Source organism: Nanorana parkeri, unplaced genomic scaffold (genome assembly GCF_000935625.1).
Source record: "Nanorana parkeri isolate BGI_ZX_2015 unplaced genomic scaffold, ASM93562v1 scaffold566, whole genome shotgun sequence".
Taxonomy (NCBI): Eukaryota; Metazoa; Chordata; class Amphibia; order Anura; family Dicroglossidae; genus Nanorana; species Nanorana parkeri.
The window spans coordinates 310764-333824 of record NW_017306834.1 but is presented as its reverse complement, the minus strand read 5'-3'; the positions used below and the strand labels follow the sequence as shown (position 1 = coordinate 333824).

At 42.7% G+C, this 23061-nt stretch overlaps 1 protein-coding gene across 1 annotated transcript; it reads left to right on the top strand.

The window, feature by feature from the left end:
• Nucleotides 1–9471: 9471 nt before the first annotated feature.
• Nucleotides 9472–16682, top strand: KLHL38 (kelch like family member 38). The gene is made up of 3 exons (XM_018562228.1): nt 9472–10821; nt 14994–15099; nt 16399–16682. The coding sequence occupies exons 1-3, from the start codon at nt 9472–9474 to the stop codon at nt 16680–16682; spliced, it is 1740 nt and encodes a 579-aa protein (XP_018417730.1).
• Nucleotides 16683–23061: the final 6379 nt, after the last annotated feature.

The window sequence follows — 23061 nt, the reverse complement described above, 5'->3', positions numbered from 1 at the left end:
GGAGAATACAAAGCTGTGGAATGTGTTCCTCCAGACTGAGGGGATGGTACATGTGCATGATATGTGTTGATAGAACCCATTTTTACATCAAACCTTTCATTTGTAGCTAAACCCGGAACATTGAACTACTCAGTGCTCTATAATAAAAATCATATAAAAGGTTTTGATCAATTTTGGTGTTTGTCATATTAAAGTTTATTGTAAGGTCATTACACCTTGGGTGTAGAAGGTGCTCTGGGTGTACCTCCGGGTTACTGGAGGAGACGTTTGCGAAACCATCGCTCTTTGCGTGACATAAACACTGCGCAGTGTTTACCGATCTCTCCTGTCGGAGTCATGGACGGATAAGAGGATCGAGATGTTTTCTCTAGTAAGGCCAAATCCTCATCACTATAAACACTTCCTGGAAAAACAAGGCCCCGGAGCCCGGGCTCACCTCGCTGCCAAGGGCCAGTCACATGTGACGGAGAATAACACCGGCACATGGCTAATATTAGTATCGGCTCGCCTGTCAAGCCGCTGCACTGAGAGTTGAGGAGTTGAATTCACAGTAAACACAGTTACTGGAAGACAAGTGGAGAGGCGTGAACATGGCGTCTGCGCCACCGACGAGGAGCTGGTGAGACTGCAAGAGGAAGCATTTATCAAGGTACATCAGGTCTGTATAGGATAGTTACCCGGGTGTATTTGTACTGCAAGGTCTGTGCCTGTGATATATTAGAGGTCCAGACAAAATGTACTTCATGGAAAATAACCTTCAAAAGAAAAACAATCATTTTGAGGGGAATTTGGAGCAGCCGTGCATGGCAACCAATCAGTTTCTAGCTTGCATTTTCAAAGCTTAATTGAACAAACTGAAGATAGTAGCTGATTGGTCAGCTCCAGGCTTAGTAAATTCCCCCAAATGTATTTTCATAACAAGTTCTGAGTTATCTTTATGGCTTTAACCTGCTTGCTGTACCATAGTTACATATACGGATTATAGGTTCTGCTGCATTTAATGCTATTAGTGTCTATAACCGATTGCTGACATAAAATCTAGAAAGTGATTTGATTTCAGAGGATGTTCCTATGTACAAGGAAAAGTAATGCATGTTGATGAGATTTTTTAAATTTATTTTTGGTTATTATTAGATTATTTAGCTTATATATATATATACACACACACACACACATCTATATCTATATAGTATGCACATATAAATTCGCATTAATATATAAACATATACTGTCATATACATACAGTAAATACATATATACAGACATATTCATATAGTATATACACACATACAAATCTCAGCAATCCATGATTATACAGCAATTATACAGGGCAATCTCACCAGGGCTGCCTTTGAGTCTCACCAGGGCTGCCTTTGAGTCTCGCCAGGGCTGCGTTTGCGTCTCGCCAGGGCTGTGTTTGGGTCTCGCCAGGGCTGCGTTTGGGTCTCGCCAGGGCTGCGTTTGGATCTCGCCAGGGCTGCGTTTGAGTCTCACCAGGGCTACATGCAGATCTCACCAGGGCTGCGTTTGGGCTTACCAGGGGTGCATGCAGGTCTCACCAGGGCTGCATTTGGGTCTCACCAGGGCTGCGTTTGGGTCATTCCAGGGCTGTACAGGTAGATGCCGGGCTCTCCAGGGTCCTGCAGGTGGGTGCCTGGGTTCTCCAGGGCTGAACAAATGGGTGACGGGCTTGTCTTCTATGGGGTCAGTGGGGAGCTGCTGTATAGCTAGCCAGTAGAGAGACTGTTCCATTTGCTTGTTAGATTTCCAGCTCCAAGGAACAACTTGTAGACTATCTAGTCTGTTATCAACCGTAATACCATTTAAATACAACACCTGGAATCATGGAGCAATGCCACCTTTGTGCCACTGCCCCAGCAGTTCGTGAATTAAGCGCCCAGAACCCCTTCCTTTGTACTTGTCAAATGCATACGCATATATCTTAGCCCCATTACAATCAGCATCCACCTCCATTCGAGCTTCAAATGAATAGTTGTCCACAAGAGGGATATCTTGCTCATCAATTAGTGTATACTTGATCTTGCAAGCCACTTAGCCTAGGTGCACGATCCCCAGCTTAAAGTCCGTCATGGCTGGTAAAGGAGCAGGGCGAAACACGGCGTTGCTCTAGTTGCCATGACGAATCCCTCGCACACTGATCCGATCCAGTATCAGGACATCCCTAACACACACATATATATAAGCCTTCTTAAAGTGGACCTTTACCCTCTTTGGCTAAAAACCACCTCAGCATGCAGCTCTGCATACTGATATGAAATCATCTTACATTCATTAGTTAAATATATTTTCATTTCGCTAACAATTTCTTGTTTTCTACTTCCTGGTCTTCTTGGGCATTAGTGATGTAAGGATCCCAAGCATGCACAGGTTATCTACGGAATCCATTAAGGAGTGCAGCAAGATACATTTATTTAACATATGCTAGATGAGACACATGACGTCATGCACATGCATGTGATAAAAAATCATCTGTTAAATCACGGTAATGCTGTACAGCGCATACATGAGATGAGGCTCATGATATCATTGTCGGACGGCTTCTTCCTCCTCCTTTGCTTGCCCACCGATCACATCTAGCACCCACTGATCATGTCATGCTGCTCACCTTGTACCCACCGATCATGTCATGTGGCTCATTTTGCACCTACTAATTATGTCATGCGGCTTATCTTGCACCCACTCATCACATCATGCGGCTCACCTTGCACCCACTCATCACGTCATGCGGCTCATCTTGCACCCACCGATCACGTCATGCGGCTCATCTTACATCCAACGATCCCGTCATGTGGCTCATCTTGCACCCACCGATCACGTCATATGGCTCATCTTACATCCAACGATTCCGTCATGTGGCTCATCTTGCACAAGCGCCCTAACAGACTTCTTTTTTATGTGGCGCAGATTTCCAACTAGCAGGGGACACAGAAAGACACAAAGACTAGGGAAATCATGCAAGGAAGGGACAAGGGGCTACTATCTTTAATAGTTTTAGTAAGTAGAATGTATTTAGGTAGTAAGGTTTATCATGTGTGCGGCAGAGGGGGAAGAAAAGGCCTGCAATTTAAAAAAAAAACCAGGCTCAAAATCCCAAAAACCAGCCCATAATACAGTATGCCACATATCAGCCAATGACCAGAGTGTTCACTATGACCCCCACCCTGGCATGACCCAGATCATTGAGGTGAATATTAAGTGCAAAATAGATTGTTCAGTGCTGACTGCTCAAACAAATTATATAAAATGTGTAATTGCTATTAAGAACTAAGTGAAACCAAACATACTAATGCATATTGCCAACTACAATCTGGCAGAATCGATAGAGTGCTAATTAGTACATGGCCTAGGAGCTAATAGATAGAATTGAATAAATAGAACAATAACATAACAGTCAGCCAGTGAAAAATAAAGGCAGAGTGCTGAAATCTCTTGGTATTTCCAGTGCAGAGAACACGGCAGAGAAGTGATGTATCCGGAGGCCATCGGAATAAACTACTCGGAAAATATACATTTGTAGCTGAAAATATGCTGCAGAGTTCCATAAGCATTTTACTACCACGAGACCCTGTTGTCATGTCTATAAAGATATAAAACCTTTAGCTATCTAGAACACACAAAGGGCTATTCACAAAAGGGTGAAGAGTTTGTAGAAGGTAGGAGAAGTAGGGTGGCCACCCTTTCTTAGGGTGACACCTGAACACTCCAGCATCACGCGCGGCTGGGGGGGGGTGTGGGGACTCCGCCAGCGCTCGGGTGGTTACTCCGCAAGCTCTCGGGTGGGGACTCCGCGGGCTCTCGGGTGGGCTGTGCAGGCTTTCAGGAAGGCTATGTGGTGTCTCACCAGGGGTCCAGAGGACTACACATCCCAGCAATACCTACAGTATGTCTAAACGAATAACCATGTTACACAGCATTCACACCAAACCATTCTCAGCATACTGCAGTTCTCTCTATACAGATAGAAATCTCTCAATGGCCCACCACGCCCCCTCCTGCCCCACCAAAAAGTGAGCCGGCCGCATTGCGGGCAGTGCATTCTGGCCAGAATCCAGCCAGAACGCACGGCAACTGTGTGAACGAGCCCTAAAGCAAGCCGATTAAAGTGAACTGGATTCTGACAGTAGTAGCCATTTGTATTATGTCATTATCATCACACGTGACAACTTCTGCAGAAGAGCTGCACTAGGGGGATCGGCAGGGAAGAAGTGATGTATGGGTTAACCCACAGCTTCCCGATGTGATTAGTACTGGCAACAGGTATAATGTTACACATTCCATCATGTAATGAATGGAATCTGTGCTGGAGAGGACTAGACAATACATCTTCTACCTCTAATGGGTCGGGTTCCTCTAATGACTAGGCTCAGTGTATTGCTTATGCATCTGATGAGAGTCTAATCAGATGCATAAGCAATACACTGAGCTGGCCTACACATAGTTAATGTGGTCACAAACGTTGCCTGGGCACCGATCAGGTGCAAACAAAGTGTCACAAAGTCAGCCTCGGTACTCACCCTCCATCCATCTTCCCCCGATCCCCCCTGCTCTCAGTTGTTTCCCCGCCATCAGCAACATCCGATCTCCGGTTCAGCCGCCTCTGGCTTCTGCCGTCAACCAGCACACCCACCCACCACTGTTAACCCTTACGTGCCTTGGCAGCATCCTGATTGTCTCCAGGTCTGTGATGTGAGGCTGGGTCAACATTTCAGCAGAAGCGCGGGACCTCCTCTGCAGCTGAAGGTCTAAGAAAAATGTAAAGTGCTGATAACGGAACTTAGTGCCTTGTGTCCGGGCGTCAACTGGCCTGACGCCCAGACACAAGACTCAAAAACCGGACTGTACGGGTGAATCCCGTACGGGTGACAACCCTAAGGAGAAGTGAACAATCTAGGACAACATGGCTGAACTGGAAAGTGAGCTGAATTGGAGAACTTTTCCAAATCAGCTACTTTGGCCTAGATTGTTCACTTCTCCTTCCTTCTCCAAACTCTTCACCCTTTTGTGAATAACTCTGACAGTATACTTACCACTCCGGTGACCCATATCTCCTATCTTTCCTCTGTAAGCTTCTTTGACATTCAGTACTTTGTGGAGTTTTAAGATGCCTGTGTCCCCCACCACGTACTGTGTTTCCATTTTCAGACCCCCTACATAACCTTGTGTACTATGGTGAGGTAGGGGGTCAGAACTAGGAAAAGTGGGTTGGGGAAACAGACATCTGCTGGAATGGATGGAAGTTAGGAGACAGTGGCCACCAGAGAATGTGGGTATGCTGTGTTTTCTATTGCAGGGAGCTGACCGTTTTATATTGTTAGATACCTGACAAGGTCTCTTTTTTTTTAGTTTCAAAACAGACCTGACAAGGTCTCTTTAATGCAAACATTAAAAGGAAATGAAATACAAACTTCATGCTGAATGGCAGGCATCTACCTCTAGTTCGATTTCATGCTGTGTGTTTTCTTTATATGAAAAAAAAGTACAAATATGGCTTATGAGGGGCCATTTCTTGGCACAAGAACAGGGCCTCGATAGTTGAAAGCAGTTTCAGTAACTCTCAGGAGCCATTTAAAGCCCCATTGAGTTGCTTTTCTTCATTGACTCCAAAATGTCAAAATTCCAACTGAATCTCACAATTTTAGGCAAGATTTTCAGGAAATGAAAACTCGTTATGTTGCTCATGCCTGTTACACAATTGTAATGAGCAGGTTCCAAAACCAAATGGAATGCCTCATCACAGCAACAATGATACTGTAATGTACACGAGGCTCTCTCATACAACTTCAAGCAAAGCAAGTTTGGTACAAGAGCAGTATCTAGGGTCTATGGCCTAACACTGTCACACACATGAATCCAGTAAGTTGCACCTCTGTGACCTACAATACACACAAAAATAGAAGATGACAATCTTACAAATTGTTTAACACCTTTACATTTCGTCAATAGCCATTTTGGCCACTACATTTGAGTAGGTAGAGCTAGGTCTCCACCATGGTGGAATCCAGTCACACAGCAACTCATTGGAATACTGTAGCTTTCCAACCCAAACACTTAGGCACACATACAGTTTTACACAAAAGGAGATCCTTCTGTCAGACAGTGCACGGTATTCTTCTGGCTGCTGCCCTTCTTGGCTGTGCTTTGTAATTCATGTGACCTGCCTGATGCCCCACATTGTCTAGGAGGGGGGCGAGATTTTCCATATGCTACAAAAATAATTATTTTAAAGCTACAGGGTAAACCTCAGCACAGCCCCATACACAAATATGGAATCTAAAACATAAAAAGTTGAAGATCTCGCTCTAAAAATACACCATAGTTTACCCTTAGAATGAATCTCCAAGGAAAACTTAAAATAAATTGCCATCTAGGAAACTCTGGAGCTCTGATAAGGAAACATTTTCCACTCAAGTTACCGCTATCTGAATTTTATAAAATGTGTTTCATGATCAGTTGGCTTTTACAAAGTTCCAGTTAGATGAGACAGTGGTGTCCTGACACATGATTCACTATTGTTCAATCCTGCTTTCTGAAAATTTAATTGGGTGGTGCTTGGATCTTGGGAACACTTACTGTATCATTTCATAGGTTTAAACTCAGGGTCTTATAGGACCCCGATAACCATTGGTGTAGAAACATGGGTTAAGGCTGTGACTGTTGCTACGAGATCCCTGTTTCAGAATGGCATGGGCTGGGCCTTCTACGCCCTTTACTGCACCATATACTTATAGCAAAGCAGAGCACACTGTGCACATGGTCTGTGACAAAAAGATCTCTCACTTACTCACTTACTGTTAGCAAGGGACACTTGGGAAAGTGTTCCCAAACTGGTGATCAACAGATTTGTTATCGTGGCATAGCTCTAGTTACAACACCTCTCAAGTTGTGCCTTTCTGTTCTTCATGTTACCTAGAGTCAGTGAAAGGTGTTGATTGCCAAGAGAAAGGGCCTAGTTGCAATCGTGATTTATGCTCTTAATTATGTGTATCCTGCACAACCCTAAAACTGCTCCTCCAGAGTCATTTAGTGGATAGGCTCTGTCCTAGGGTGAGTTTAGAGCTAAAATATTAATGTTTGTCTAAATTAGGGGTATCCAAACTTTTCTAAACGATAGGGGAGCTCACTTTTAATTTATTGCATGTGTGGTGCTCACCCCTGAAGGAGTCGCTGGATGAATAGGTCTACCATAGCCTGTCTAGGGATTTTAGCCCCAATAGCATCTACCACCCTTCTCTGGTGACCGACAAGACTTAGATCCAGGGACCAGTTATAATGCTGATGGAACTTTATTGCAAAACGTCAGAATTGGGAGAGAGTGTTTAGGGCTTAGGACATCCAGGGCAAAAATAGAACAGAAGTCCAGACTCACCAGTTGCCTTTTAGTCTTCCACAGTGCAGAATCAATAGGAGCCCACGCTGACACTGGGTATTAGAGCAACAGCTGAACAGGGATAGGCATGTGATCTTCAGCAGGGGAGACCCCAGACTTTTTCCTGAGGTCCATTCCAGTACCAGGCAACTCCAGTAGCCATCAGCTTCTCTGGTTCTCCTCCTCAATCAGCATGTGAGGCCTCCTCCAGGCTTGAGGCCTAGGCAACATTTCCCACACTTGAGCACCCCACCCCCTGGGCCAAGCCTGGTGGCAAGTTGGAGCTCCAATCAGACTAGAACTAGACTGAGCAGATGGCGATTCCCCTGAGAATATATACACTTCCCCATCATGCACCACTGGCCAAGAAACTCCCAGTGATTGGCTGTTGAGCCACACACACTCATAATGTTCCCCCATTGTCTGCCCCACACTGCAGCAGGGTCACACCCCACCCACAGGGAGGTACAATCAATGACAGAACACCTGGAATTAACCAGACTACCAACTATAATTCAGCCAGACTGACTACAGCTCTGGCAACACAAAATTTCGAGTAGCCACTTCACAAAAGGTGGTAGGGGCTACACATGCTGCTTTGTTTATGGATTTACTCAAACTTGTCAATGCAATAAATATAATAAAAGTACAATTTAGATCAGGGGTAGGCCCTTCACCTGTGGTGCAACTACAAATCCCACCATACATCTGCCTCTGGGAGTCATGCCTGTGGTTCTCAGAGTCTTGCAATGCCTAATAGGATTTGTAATTCATAAACAAAGCACCATGCAATAAATGAAAAGTGAGTTCCCCTATCGCTTAGAAAAGTTTTAGAAACAGATTAACACTTCAAGGTGGACGGCGAAACGTGAACTTCATAACTTTCGAGTCGAGAGTTAAACTAAACATTTCATAAACTGACTCACAAAATGTTTTACTGCAGTCATAATGATAAGCAAATTGGACAAGTGCATCACCTAGTAAAAGGAAGTGGATCTTTGTTTTACAGCCAAAGAAAGTATACATACAGCAGCTTTACAGACATTGTAATCTCTTGATAGCCACCATCTGTGCTTCTTTTTAGCGAGGCCTCTAAACAGGATGAACATTTCATGTTAACATGCTGAAAGCTTGGAGTTTAAGGGATACTCTTTATCGGCTTTCGCGATTCCTTAAAAGGAGAACTCTAGGAAAATCACAAACTTACCCTTATGGTGGGACTACGCCTGCACTGCAAAGGTTAAGAGCTCCATTCTAGCAGTTTTACTCACCTGACCCTTAGTCCTGTGGCGGTCAGCACTCACCTCTCGTCCCTTCCGACTATAAAATGTCCTCCCGTCTAATGCAGGTCAATGGACCTCATAAGATGCGATGGTATCAGTGGTCCTTAGGCCGCCGGAGCTCAGAGGAGAAGAGGATAAAAGGACAGGTCTAGCAACCCAGAGGGACCCGGTGGGACAATGGATCAGGTAAGTACATTTTGGACTTGGGAGCTCTTTTTAAAGCCCAGCCTAAAACTTGAATTTTTGTTTTGGATAGCGTGTGGAAGGGTAAGAAGCTCTCTCAGGTTTTCATTGTAGTTGGTCCAGGAGATTGTAGCTGGAGGAGATTCCTCTCTCTTCTTGTTGCATTGACAGGGAGTCAGAGATTAGACCCTCAGTCATGTTTTTAGTGCTGTAAATAAAACCAGCATTAAAAATAAATAATAACTAAATAAACTTTCCAAAATTCACCCCCCTCATAGGAATGGCAAGTTCCTTGTGTTGGAGAGAATTTGCAGGCTGGAGTGAGAGATGAAAAGAGATATGATAAGGGAAATACATGGGTAGCGGAGAAGATGGACAGGTCAACCCTAAGTATTTTTCAGGGTTGTATTAGGAAGAACAGTTCTGCGCTAAAGTCTAGTAAAAATAGAGTTCCCTGAATATATTTTTTAATCTGTTTTTAAAACAGTAAAAAATAATGGAGTTATAACCTGTTTTTTTTCTAGGCTAAAACTGGAGAATCTCACCTACTATGGCTACAATTACATCCAATGCATTCCTGTGCTTACTCAGTATTAATTAAAGTCACAAAGATTCAATATGGATGGCGATTCTTGTAACTCACTGCTCTTTCACGATAAAGACTTTTCGTGTGACTTACTCAAAGAGCTGAACAGGTTGAGAGAAACCGGTTTATTAACAGATGTTATCATTTGCACTGATGATTGTGAGTTTCCATGTCACCGCAATGTGTTGGCTTCAAGTAGCCCCTATTTCAAGGCCATGTTCTGCAACAATTTTAGGGAGAGCATCCAAGAAAGAGTGACTTTAATGGGCATCAGTTCAGACACATTTCATCGGATAATCACATATGTTTATACTGGAGATATCCTTATCACAGTTGATAATGCATTCCATCTCATTCAAGCTGCTTCATTACTCCAATATGATACATTGCTGGGAACATGCTCTAAATTCCTCCAGAACCAAATGACTCCTCAAAACTGTTTAAGCATGATTTGTCTTTCTGAATTTTTTATTTGCAAGAGCCTTACAGAGAAAGCTAGACAAATGGCTTTGCAATGTTTTAAAGAGGTATCCCTATCAGAGGATTTGAAGGAGCTCTCTGCGTTGGAATTGTTGGACTACCTCGGAGATGATGACCTTTATGGGGAAGAGGAACAAGTCTATGAGACCCTGATGGCTTGGATCAGACACGATGTCCAAGAGCGAAAGTGCTACCTGCAAGAATTGTTTACAAAAGTCAGACTTGAATATGTTCATCCAATGTTTCTTTTCCAGTTCATTGCCAATGACCCCCTTATTCAGTCCTCCCTGTCTTGCCGAACCATGTTGGAATCTGCCTGTAGAGTGATATTTTCTTTGAACCAAAATATTTCTCCAGACATTAAGTCCATGTGGCATGTCCCACGACGCTTTTCTCATCAAGAATTCCTTATAAATGTTGGAGGCCGGAAAGACAGCCAGCAGACCACCAGAGATGTCTTGTTGTACAATGAAAAGTCTAACCAGTGGCTTAGGCTAGCCAAGCTACCGCTACGTCTTTACAAGGCTACAGCAGTTGGTCTGCACGGTAGTGTCTATGTGCTTGGTGGGTTGTCTATGGCCAACAAGGACAAAACAGTTACTTCAAGCGTGTATATTCTTTCTCTCAAATTAAACCAGTGGAGGAAAGGAGAGCCTATGCTTGTTCCAAGATTTTCTCACCGAAGCGTTGGATACATAAACTATATATTTTCAATTGGGGGAATTGGTGAGAAACGAGAAATACTCAACTCAGTGGAAAGGTTTGATAGCATTTATAATACATGGGAGACCATGGCCAGCATGCCAGTTGCTGTCCTTCATCCGGCTGTAGCTGCCAAAGACCAAAGAATCTACCTCTTTGGTGGAGAGGACGTCATGCAGAATCCTGTTCGGCTTATACAGGTAAATTGATGTCTCATTTGTCTTGGCCATGATATATCTAGTAGTAGCTAGGCACGCTCAGCAGGATTTGTTCTGTAATTATGAAGACATTTCGCCACTCACCCAAGAACCTTAGTTCTATGAGCGTCAGTAACATACTCCAGCATTTTTAATACTTCCATGGGGTAATGTAATGTGTCCAGGCAGATTATTGATGAAAATATAACTTTGACCCTTTCACTACAGCCAATGTATGTCAGCAGCAGTGGGACCCTGTAAAGCAGACTCCCGGCAGTGATAGCCTGTTTACATGTGTAAAGCCAATTGATCACTTTACAGCTGCCCGATCACTTCCACCGGCCGTTGCACATGTCCCCCACCTTATGAGGGGCTTGTTAACCCTGCTATGTAATAGCAATAAAGTTAGAAAAATTATAAAAAAGTAAAGTAAAATAAATTGAAAAACACCCAAAAAATTAGTTGAAGTCCCCCCATGTACACACACATACTAAGACTGGCCATACACCTATCAGTTTTTTTCGTTCAACCTGCGGGCTGAACGAAAAAAATTGAAGAGATTCCTCCATCAACACAAACAGCGTGACGATTGAGCAATTGCTGCTGTTTGCATTGTATTATGACAGGTGCCGCCAACATTTGTCAGAATACCCGATCAGAGCGGGAAGCTCATTGGCTGCCGGCTCTGATCGTACAAAGATTTTCCAGCCGGCTCCTTCGAGCAGCTGATCGAGGAATGCCTTCTGAAAGGAACCCAACAGCCCCACACATACTGTGCGAATTTCGGCCAGTGTATGGGCACTTTAACACAAACACACATTGGGTGCACCTACATAAGAAAACAATTGTTAGGTACACACATGTTAGGTATCGCCACGCATGCTAAGCAATAATTCTAGATCCATTATTCACGGTTAACTCTCAATTGACGATCTGTAAAGGTGTTTAAAGCATTGCCTATAAACAATTGGGTGTAGCATAGTTTTTAGCTGTTTCACAGGGGCATGCAATTGCAAAGCTTTCACTGTATGCGCCACAAGATTTGGGAATCTGTTACAGATTTCTTACCTGGAAGTTTTGCCGGTAACATTACTTTCTGTTGCAGACTACACCATTGCCTCCCAATATAGCAGCAGCATTACCAGACTGTAGACATTTACACAGAGAATTTGCACATTCAGCTTTTTGCTAAAAATGGAGGAAATGTGGGAAAAAAAACATGTGAGAATACAATGCACATTCCCGGTACACCTAGGTGTGAATGGGGTATTAGACCCCCTTAATGTCATTGATGCACTAAAATGAAGCTAATGAAGCACAGATCATGCCTGATTAGCTTCTTCCCAGGCCACAGCAGCCAAGGAATGCCAAGGAATGCCAAGGAATGCCAGTTCTGAAACTGGAGATGGCGAAAGGTTCTTTGTGTTTCCTATATGGACCATTTATGGGCTGAAACATGTCAGCAATCTTTGCAGTTGCTTTTATGCCTTCTCTCTCTCTCTCTCTCGCTCCCTCCCTCCCTCTCTCTCTCCCCTCCTCTCCCCTTCTCTCTCTCTCCTCCCTCTCTCTCTCTCTCCTCCCCTGTCTCCTTCATTCTCTCTTTCTCTCTCTCTCTCTCTCCCGCCCCCTATCTCTCCCCTTCTCTCTCTCTCCCACTAACTCTCTCTCTCTCCCAATGTGGACATCTATTTCAGTGACAACTGTCTAAAGTCGAGTATACATGCTTCGAATTTCGTTTGATTCTTGATGAACCGATCGAAATTCACTACAAAGGTGCCACTGTAGGTAGCTTTCTGCCCGACATCCCTTAATCAGCAGATCAAAGGATACGGTTGGAAAATTCTCAGCCAAATGGATCTGGCAGCCAATTAGCTACTAGCTCCATTTGGGTATTCTGACAGCAGCCGCCAAGAACAGCGGAGTACTGTATATGTATATGATGGAGGAATCTGTTTCTTTCATTCAGCCCACGGGTTGAACGAACAAAATAGACCCAAGTATACCCGGCTTTACAGGGCATTTTTCCTTGGTTTGGAGAGGGTTCTTCACACTTCCTTTTGAGTCTATATGAAAGGAAGTGAAAAGAATTCTCCCCAGTGGAACGCAGAAGGCAAAAAAAAAATCCAGACAGGCGATTTAACCATCCTATCAATATCTAAAATGAAAAAAAAAAAAGTTTTGGCTTTAGATATACTATAATCTCGCCCCCATATTTACTGTGCCGTGTGGGTGTTTTGCCTTCAGCATTACAGTGCTAGAACAATATGTACAGTACATGCATTGCTGCACATTTATAGCTAATTCAAATTCTTGGAAGTAAGTAACAATTGTTCTCCTGTTCAGGCAAGATGCGAGTATTCGTCCAGCTCCTTCATATCCCTGTACATTCTACACACATACACTGCAACCTTTTCATTCAACAGGTTCGATGCTGGTAATGAACACAAATGACAATGGAAATTGGCAAAATGCTGAGGAAGTAAAAACATAAGTGTAGTCCAAGAACTGCTTTTCTGCTTCTACTCCACCTGTGTGCCACCCATGGAAAATAATTGGGACGTATAACAAATGTAGCGGGAAAAAATGCACAAAAGTGACGTGTGTTCCCAGACGCTCCAGTGCAAACGGGGTGTTAGACCCCCTAATGTCATTGATGCACTCAGTTTAAGCTAATCAAGCACAGATCATGCCTGATTAGCTTCTTCCCAGGCCACAGCAGCCAAGGAATGACAGTTCTGGAACAGGAGAGGACGAAAGGTTCTTTGCGTTTCCTATTTGGACCATTTGGACTGAAACATGTTAGAAATCCTTGCAGTTGCTTTTATGTCTTTTCAATAAAGAGACATCATTAAGAGTATTCCTACGAGTGTCAGCTCTCTTCACCATATTTATGGATTTAAATGAGAACTATGAGCTGAGTGCTTTTCACTCACCTCATAGTTCTAGCCGACCTGTGACACTGAGACTGTCACAGGTCGGCTCAGTAGATCGGGAGGTGAGCGAACACATAGGGGCTGGATTCCCCCCTCCCCTCTCCGATCTGCCAGCGCTGACTGGCGGAACGGACGGGGGAGGGGGCAGGTACAGCTGGCTCTGCCTCTAGATAGGCAGAGCCAGCTGTCACTCACGCAGCTGGGCAGATCCCGGCATAATTGTCGGGATCCGCTTCAGCTGCGGCGTCTTAGTATACCGCGAGCAGCAGTTCGCGGTATACTGCGGCGTCTCAGTATACCGCGAGCTACAGCTCGCGGTATACTGAGGCTAGGGTGACAGAAGGATGCTAGTTTGTGTCCTCCCGTTACTCTAAGGAGAACTATGGGGAAAAGCCTTAACCCCATAGTTCTCCTTTAAAGGCTACATTCACACATCCTTTTTGTGAGACATTGCCTAAAACTGACCTATAAATTCCCCTCCATACAAGAAAGTGTCTCACTCACTCTAGAAACTGCATATTGGCATTGCAAGCTGTAACTGTCTATTACTACCTTTCTAACTATCTTTTACAAATGATTAAAGTTGAACCCTAGGCAGACATTAAAGATACACATTAATACAGCTTTGATTTCATTAATACATCACTATATGTGTTTATAAATGCAAGTCTCTGACAGTTTTTATACAGCAGTGCTCAGAGAGGGGGAAGGAGAAGCAGCTCAAGGAGCCAGTTACTTGTGCTGCAGTCTAAAGAGAATGTTGATAAAAGGGAAGGGCAGAATAGCAGAGGAACTCATCAGTCTGCTACTTCTTTTTTCACTACCCAGCACAGTGGTATGGGAGGGACTAGACCTCTAAGTATAACTGAACTGCGGCAGCTAAAGCTCAAGTCTTCTGCCCTGTGTGGCAGAGCTGTGTAAAGCTGAAAACGGTGTAGCTGTGGCCAGACTCTGCTCACTGGCACATAGAAGTGTGCTGTAGACCAAGTCTAGAGAGACAGTGCTATGTGCGGAGCAGCGAGAATTGAGCCACTGTACTCTACAATGTTCTGTAAGCAGAGAACCTCAAAAATCCCATCTAGGACTTGTGCTGAGAAGTCCATAGAGGGAGAAAGCAAGGCTTGAGAGAGGAGTACACTTATCCAGTATCTGTGCCGAGAGGCTTCTGGCCTCCCTACACAGTTCTCTTGTTACTTTTATGGAGATTTTACTAAGCTTACTAAAGTAAATTTCATCCAACAGGTTTACCACATTGCAAGGAACACATGGTTCAGGATGGAGACCAGGGTGGTGAAGAATGTCTGTGCTCCAGCGGTAGTAATCGGTGATAGGATTATAATAATTGGAGGTAAGTTCATGAGTTCAACATTTTCATATGCATTTTCAGTATTCACTAAGGGTAATACCTACATCACTGAGATATGGACTGTAATGCTGCTGGGAATTGTAGCTGGAAACCAGCAGAGCAAACTTGGCCTGCCCAGTTGCCCACTTCTAGATTAGACAGCACTGAGATTGTTAAAGGGTCAAAGCAGGGCCAGGTAGCCAATGCCGGCGCTGGCACCTAACTTTTGAGATTTATATAGTTGTTGTTAATGGAGCTGGCTCCTAAAAAATGGACAGACTGCCTCCTGAATTCCATATAATTCTCCCACCCCTGGGGGAGAATATTACTTAAAGTAATATTTTATCTTGGGTGGAGACTTCTTTCATGTCTTGGATACTCCAAAAGTGAGATCTTCCAGCCATAATTCCTTCCCCTTTTTCTGTCCACCTGGGAGTTTTGGGTGTTCCCACCCCACCATTGTGTGTTCTAGCTCCTCCTGTTGCATTTGTGGTAAGATAAAATTTAGAAAACACAAGAAAGTAGAGTAGGAACCCTTTAATAATGTGCACAGCGGGTGTTTTATTTGCCCTTTTCTGTTACATAGTAAGCTGCTAGAAAGTTAAAGTCCCGGTGAGTGATGATTGGGGAAGGGGAATGAAAAACTGATGACATAATTTTCTTGGAGTGTATTTTTCAGCCTAGGCACAGTAGGTGGAGTAGAGCTCAAGAACTGCAAATTATACTGTTACTTTATATTTTGTCATGTTGGGAATGGTGTGCAGAGGGAAAAACTGAGAGGGAATTGCAGCTTTTAGGTCTGGAGGGAAGAGCCACCATGGGTTTGACAAACTGTGCCCCAAGTTGGTGGGTTAATCAAGAGCAGGGGAACCCTGGGAGCAATAACCAAGTGCATACCCAGTTAGCTCATGGAAGACAACACATATAATTTTTAAAAAAATAGGATTTCAGACTGAACAAGAGTAAGGTCCTGTGTCAACAGACTTTGGGCTTGTGTCAATGGAATCAGTCTGACATCAGTCTGAGACGTTTCTGGGATCATTTAGAATTTATTGATAGTTGAAGCTGACATGTGCTTGACTTCCTTCTGACCTGCTTCAAGCAGGTTTTGCACTTCCATAGACATGTACAGTACATGAAAGCAATTGAATTAAACAAATGTCTATTGACACAGGCCATTAAAATAAAGTAATCTGTCGATTCCTGTCCTACTGGGAAAGTAGGCAACACATCCTCACCTTAAGAATGTGCTTTCTTTAGAATTCCATTGTGTTAAGTTTAAGTCTTGGCTGTTTATTGCAGGTTACACAAGGAGAATAATTGCCTATGACACGACAAAGAACACATTTGTGAAATGTGCAGACATGAAGGACAGAAGGATGCACCACGGAGCTACTGTTCTACAAAATAAAATCTATGTGACGGGAGGTCGGAGCCTGACTGTGAACAACGCCATTGAGGATTCTGACTCTTTTGATTGTTATGACCCTGAAACAGACACGTGGACCTCAAAGGGAAAACTGCCTAGCAAACTCTTTGACCATGGCTGTCTCACTCTTCAGTGTATCCCAACAAATTTACAATAGGCACAGAACACCCAGAACTATTGCCAGTACTAAGCAAAGACATAACAGATAGTGCGAGGTCGTCATCCCAGGATGCAACTGGACCCACATCTTGAACTTTTAGAAGTTCTGGTACCACATGCATTGAATAGACTTGCTAAGATCATGCACTTGTCAAATTTTTGTTGCTGTCTTCGACAACGTTTGGAAAATTTCACCTTACTTCCTGTTGCTGTGACAGCAGGATATGAAATGTGGGGAGTAGTTGTCACTGGGACAGTGGAACACCAATGGTAACATTAAGAAGTTCTAACTCTTCCCTTTCTTACTGAAAAAAATTAATTTGTCTGTCTCTTTGTGAGCTGCCAGAAAGTTAAAGTCCCAACAAGTGATCATTGGGGAAGGGGGAATGAAGAAATGCTTCCTCTAACCTGCAGCAGACTGATGACATAATTTTCCCAGAATGCCTCTTTCAGCCTAGGCACAGTAGGTGGAGTAGACCTCAAGAACTAAAAATTATACTGTTACTGTATATTGTGACATGTCAGGAATTTCTTCTTGTAGATCTGTAAAATTAATGATAAGTCGATCCGTAAAACCCAACTCAGGGCCCCCCTCAGAAGTATGGGATTTTTTTTACCTACTTTTTACTGATGTCTTCTGGCTGGCCACATGACAGGCTGGGTCCTTCTAAGTCTTCTCGAGACAGTGTCCTGTTCTGAACATCCTCCATCAATACACTGTGAGCACATGGTGGCTTGCACTAGAGAAAGGGTCAAAGGTGTCCTTCAATCTTTTCTCAGTCTTCCTAGTTAAGTGATACTGGGCAACATTCAATCCAAAAGACTGAGAAGAGGTACTGTGGCAAGGGGAAGGGCCTTAGTGTTCTTCACGATCTTTTCTCAGTCTTCCTGGTTGAGTGACACTGGGCAACATTCAATCCAAAAGACTGAGAAGAGGTACTGTGAGGGAAATCTCTGGATTAAAGGTAAGCATTGAAGCCAAAGCTACTTTTTTTTTGTTTAAAACATCCTAAGGGACATTTTTTTAAATTAGCCTAAACATGTGACTAGGACATGTGACCATGCACATCATCTCAGGGAAGGAAAATGCCTTTCCCTGAGATCTCGTGAGATTACAGATGAGATTTCTCTGCTGATGTAACCTTCCCAGGATGCAACACTTTGACACTTACATCATTTGTGCCAAAGGGGACCAGGAAGTAGATAAACTCTATTTGTCAGTAAATGAAAAACCAGTTTGTTTAACTAATGAGTGTAATATGATTTTAAGTCAGCATGCAGAGCTGCATGTTGATGTGATTTTTAGTGAAAGAATATTTTGTTTTATTCTTACAAAAGGGAGTGTACAGCACTGCCTTAGTGCTGCTTATGGGCTCATTAGGGTTGCTACCTCAAGTCACAATGAGCAGGCCCGGATTTCCCACAAGGCCACCGAGGCCGGGCCTCGGGGCGGCAGAGTGCAGAGGGCGGCAGCGGTGACCTTGTGGGAAGTTGCGGGCTCCGGTGTAAGGTGTCCACCGGCCGCAAACTACGGAGCCGGTTAAATTATAAAAAAGTAAAAATCTAAAAAAAATAAAATTGATAAAAAAATTAAATAAATAAATGTAAAAAAAATAAGAAGAAATAATTGAATAGAAAAATAAAAAGTGATAAAAATAAAGAAAGAAACAGTAAAAAATTTTTTTACTTGTGGAACCTGGTCTTGGGGCGGCAGGGGGAGTAAATCCGGCCCTGACAATGAGACTGCCTTCCTGAGTTGTCTGGCTGAGCTTTGTAAACGTATCTCTGTAAAGAGGGCTTTAAATAATTAGGCCTCAGTAAGAGTGTCTCTAAGCAAAGCTGGAGTTAAAGGTATACTGTTTTAGTGTGCAGTAAAATTGAAAATATACCAGTGTGTGTGTTTGTGCATGTATTCTGAATCCTGTTTTAGGTGGCATCTCCACGTTAAACCTTCATCTGCACATCAGCAGAGTAAGGCAGCATTTCATAAATGTGCCAATCTTAACAACGCACAGATCAGGTCCCTTTCCTAAAGGTCCCTGTCTCCTGAGACATCCCGGGGTAACAAACATGAGGGACAGTGAAGGGACCTAAGTTCCTACAAATAGAAAGTAGACCATACAGAACTCAAGTTTCAATGACTGATGAATTCCTTTTGGTGGCTTATAATTACTTTTTATGAATGTATGTAACTGTATTTTGTATGTATTTCTGTGTAAGTACATTGAGAGTTATCTTTTAAACCAGAAGCATATTCCTTGTAAGTTGTACATACCTGGCCAAATAAAGCTGATTCTGATTCCTTGCTTCAAATCTGATGAAACTAGCTCTCCGGTTCAGCCAATAAAACATCTCCTCCATCATTCTGTAGAATAAGGTATTGTACAGTAAGCTGGATTGGTAAAGCTCCAAGTCATATCCTGCCTGCAACGATGTGACAATTCCCAGAGTCTGTTCTGTAAGATATTTCTGTTGTTTGTAAAAGGACTTTAATGTAATATTCTTGATCACTTGGGATAGGCGAATCTTCCCAGGTTCGATTCGCCAAGTGTTTGTGGAATTCCTACATGCAGTTTTTAAATTCTGGCCATTTATAGGGATAATAGGCAAAAAGCTGTACAAGACAAGGCATGGGAACCTGGGCGCTACCATGGGGGACATGTACCAATGCTGTAAAAATTGGTCTTTTCATGAGACTTCAAGTGCAACATACTGTCTATAAATACATAAATATACAAGTCTTTTAAATATCATGCTTGGGGGATGCCTTAACCACTTTAGAACCACAATACGTATATAAACGGCGCAGCAGCCGTGATCTTGGTACCATTTGTTACAACCTGCCCCATGCTGTCACATACAAGGGTTTGGGCAGATATAGAGCCACCCAATCATTTGTATGTAGCTGGAGAGTGTGTAACCCCCGTCTCCGCTGCCAGCTAGTCCAATTTCTGCTGTCCCCCATGCTGACCCAGGACCTGCACGGGCGGGTGTATGCGCCTCAGCTGAAGGGCGATCAGCACACTTTCAGCAGCAGATTTTCCCTCCGATCACTGAAACCGGAAGCAACTTGTATTCTGTCACTTATGGTTTTAGCCTGTCATTTCTCCACCTGCTTTGATCGGAGAAAAAGCTGGTGAAATGCGATCAGTTTTTTTGGGAACCATAGGTGACATTAGGGGTCTAATATAAAACTTGTCCAGTAGTTCACCGAGGCTGTGCCTGTTCTTGCTGATGCAAAACCGTCCTGCTGCTCGCCAATTTCTATCAAGTTCTCATTAAGAATTAAGAGATCACAAGGGATACAGCAATGAAAAATGAACAAGAAACAGGACATTGGCTGAAATGTATTAGAGCAAAAGAGTACAGGATGGAGCTTTACTACAAGAATAAAGATACTGCAGAGGAGAGAGAAGTGTAAAATTGGTCAGCGGCAGGAAATCTTTAGTCAGAAATAATAGGCCTAACCTGTATATGATTACCTTTTATTTTATCGATGGGGATGGGGGTGTTTAGTGAATGTGAGTGATATAATATGAGGTGGTTTAGGTGCACACTGTTCTCGCACTTGCAGTTTTTTTTCTTTTCAAAGATTCAGCGGTGTGCTGCGAAAAAAGGGCAGTTCCAAGAACATTTGGTAAGTAACAACGGACTACTGTGATTTGAGTATCCAAAACGTTAAAAAATATTTTGTTTTTTATTAACATGGAAAAACCCAAAATAAATATAAACCCCAAAATACCAAAGTACAGAGTAGCCCCACTGCAAGTGTTAAGGAACAAAAATTCCTGGAGTTTTACTTCAAATGCTAACCAACAAACATGCAATTTCAGATCCGAAATCCCAAAAACGAAAAAAAAATTGTAATCCAAAACAAAACTATTTTTTTGCGGGGTTACATGACTGCTATGGAATATTCCACTTAGTATACTTTATTGTAGGTTACACATTTAACACCACCGATCATACCAGTACTATCATATTAATAGAACACTCGATTTTTACTTCTAGGAACTATTGGACTGCAGACATCCATCCTGTTTTTGAACAGACACACTTTTGCTAGTATATAATTACAATAATTGAGTCTTTAGATGGATTGAAATTGGGAGGGGTGGTTTATCTCTTTTAAGGAATATTGGCAACGTACAAGGAAACTGTTTCATTCTGACACTGGAGGCTCAGGAAACTGAAGGTTTCTGATGCTTTCAACACTGAGGTGTAATTGCAAACTACTTAAAAGGTAAAAATAGTTCTTGACTCTTGTGGATGTGTGGGAGGATCCCGTTCTCGCGGAAGGCGAGAAGGATAATTAAGGTTTTTTAAGTTGAGTGCCCACTGGGTGGGAAGATTTTCCCACTGCTTTCTACCAAGGCAAAAATTTTACCAATTAAACAGGAAGTGAGGGGAAATCTAACCATAGGGCTACCCACTGGTTGTTTTGCTGCCTCTCTGGTCAAGGTTGTCACACTTGCATTGTAATTGGTGCACGACCAGCGTCTTCAGGATGTGATGTGTTCACTGCTAGGAGAAGCTGCAGATTAAAAGTGAGTATCACTGGGTGTTAGAAACCTTAGTTTAAAAAAAAAGAGATTTGTTAGGAGTGAGAGGGTGATGTTACGATATTGAGGTCCGAGGAACAACAGAATGAGAATGGGGATTCGGACTGAGCACAGAGTCACTATAATTTTTTCAAAAAGTTACATGTTAGCTTCAGAGATAAAGCAGAGTCATAAATTCCATCAACACAACTCAAGCTAGAACAGGGTAGTAACACAGCTAGTAATTGGCCAACATTGATCCGCATTGAACATTGAAGCCCCAAAAGACTTCTAATTAAGTCTATTCTAAATGGCCATCATAAACAGCACTAAGTGGAGGCCGGAAAACAAGAAAAGTTTAATCAGCCGTTCATAAATTCTTTAGCAGAACAATACACATCCTGAGTCTGGTTTTTTTTTTTTGTTAACCTGAGGTTCAACTGCCAGAACCCAATATTCCATAAATCCTGATATGATTAAATTACATGCATAACAAGTGTCTACCTGAATGTATAAGTAAATCAAGATTAATTTGATACCATACATGCCTTTGCTATATTATACACAAAAATAATTTGTCACATTAAATGTCATAAAAATGTATACAGCCAATGTGTATCATGTTTGGTCTTTTTCATATGGCAATTTCATTCTATTCAATAATACATTAGTTGCCAGGCAGCCAAACCTTGTTATCTGGAAATATTAATATAGGAAAAAATACAATATAAGGATGTAGATAGAAATATATTTCTATATAATGCTTCAGTCCTCCTAAATTACACCTTCCCCCTTTCTTAATTGGGTGCGGGTTGGCTCAATGACAATACCTCTAGGGGGTCCACAAAAGCTGCTGCAATTGGCTGCTGAGAGCTCTTCATTTTCCATTGAAACAATGATGGCTTGCCAAGGGCCATTCCTTAATGAGCCAATAACCTTCATACATTTGGACTTTCGACTTTGTGGAAACCAAAGACCGGGCAAGCTTTCTTAAGTACTTTTTCACATATTGTTTGTATTTAGTAATATCTTTTTTCTGTAAATATTTTCTTTCAATAAAATTATATTGAAAAAATGTTAAGCTTTATCTTTAAATGTTCTAAATCAGAAGAGTCCTTACCTCCTTGAAGAGTGCTACCTTATTTTAAACTCTGTTACCTTCCTGTCCGTGAGGCAGTGAGTGTCGTAGACATCTGCCAAAAGTCATAATTGCTACACTAGATACTGCGAGTGGTGCATGTTTCCGTTGATCACATGGTGGCAGCTATGATGTGTGTGTAAAGGGTTAACTGTTGGGTTAACTGACCCCAGGAACAAGCACTCTCAGTGTGCTGGTTCTTGGATTGTTGCCCCACCAGCTGAAAAATCTCTGTGCGGGGTCAGGTTAAGAGTGGAGCTGTCACATTCTGATAATGGTGGTGAAGTTGGAAATCGTAATTTGTTTAGGTGGCCGCAGTTCAACCAACTGAACTACAGCCTATGTAACTACAGCATACAAAGGAGTCATAAAGCATCTTCTGAGGTGTTTACCTGCAAAATTGTGAAAGGAAGTTTAACTTTTGCAAAGGAAAACATCTTTGGGTCTTTAAATCCATAGACAGATTGAGGGCCATAAAGAACTTACCTATCCTGAAGCTACCATGGCATATCACTGCTTTCGAAAAACCTGGTTGCCTGGTTATCTCACTGACCTTGTGGTCTAAGTGTTTTCCTGGTCATTGATTTGGAACAATCAAGAAGATCAGGAATTCTGAACTTACTCTGACTTTTCTCATATTCATGCTTGTTCCAGGTCAGTGACTGTAAAATTCTGAAGTAGAGACAGCCAGACAACTA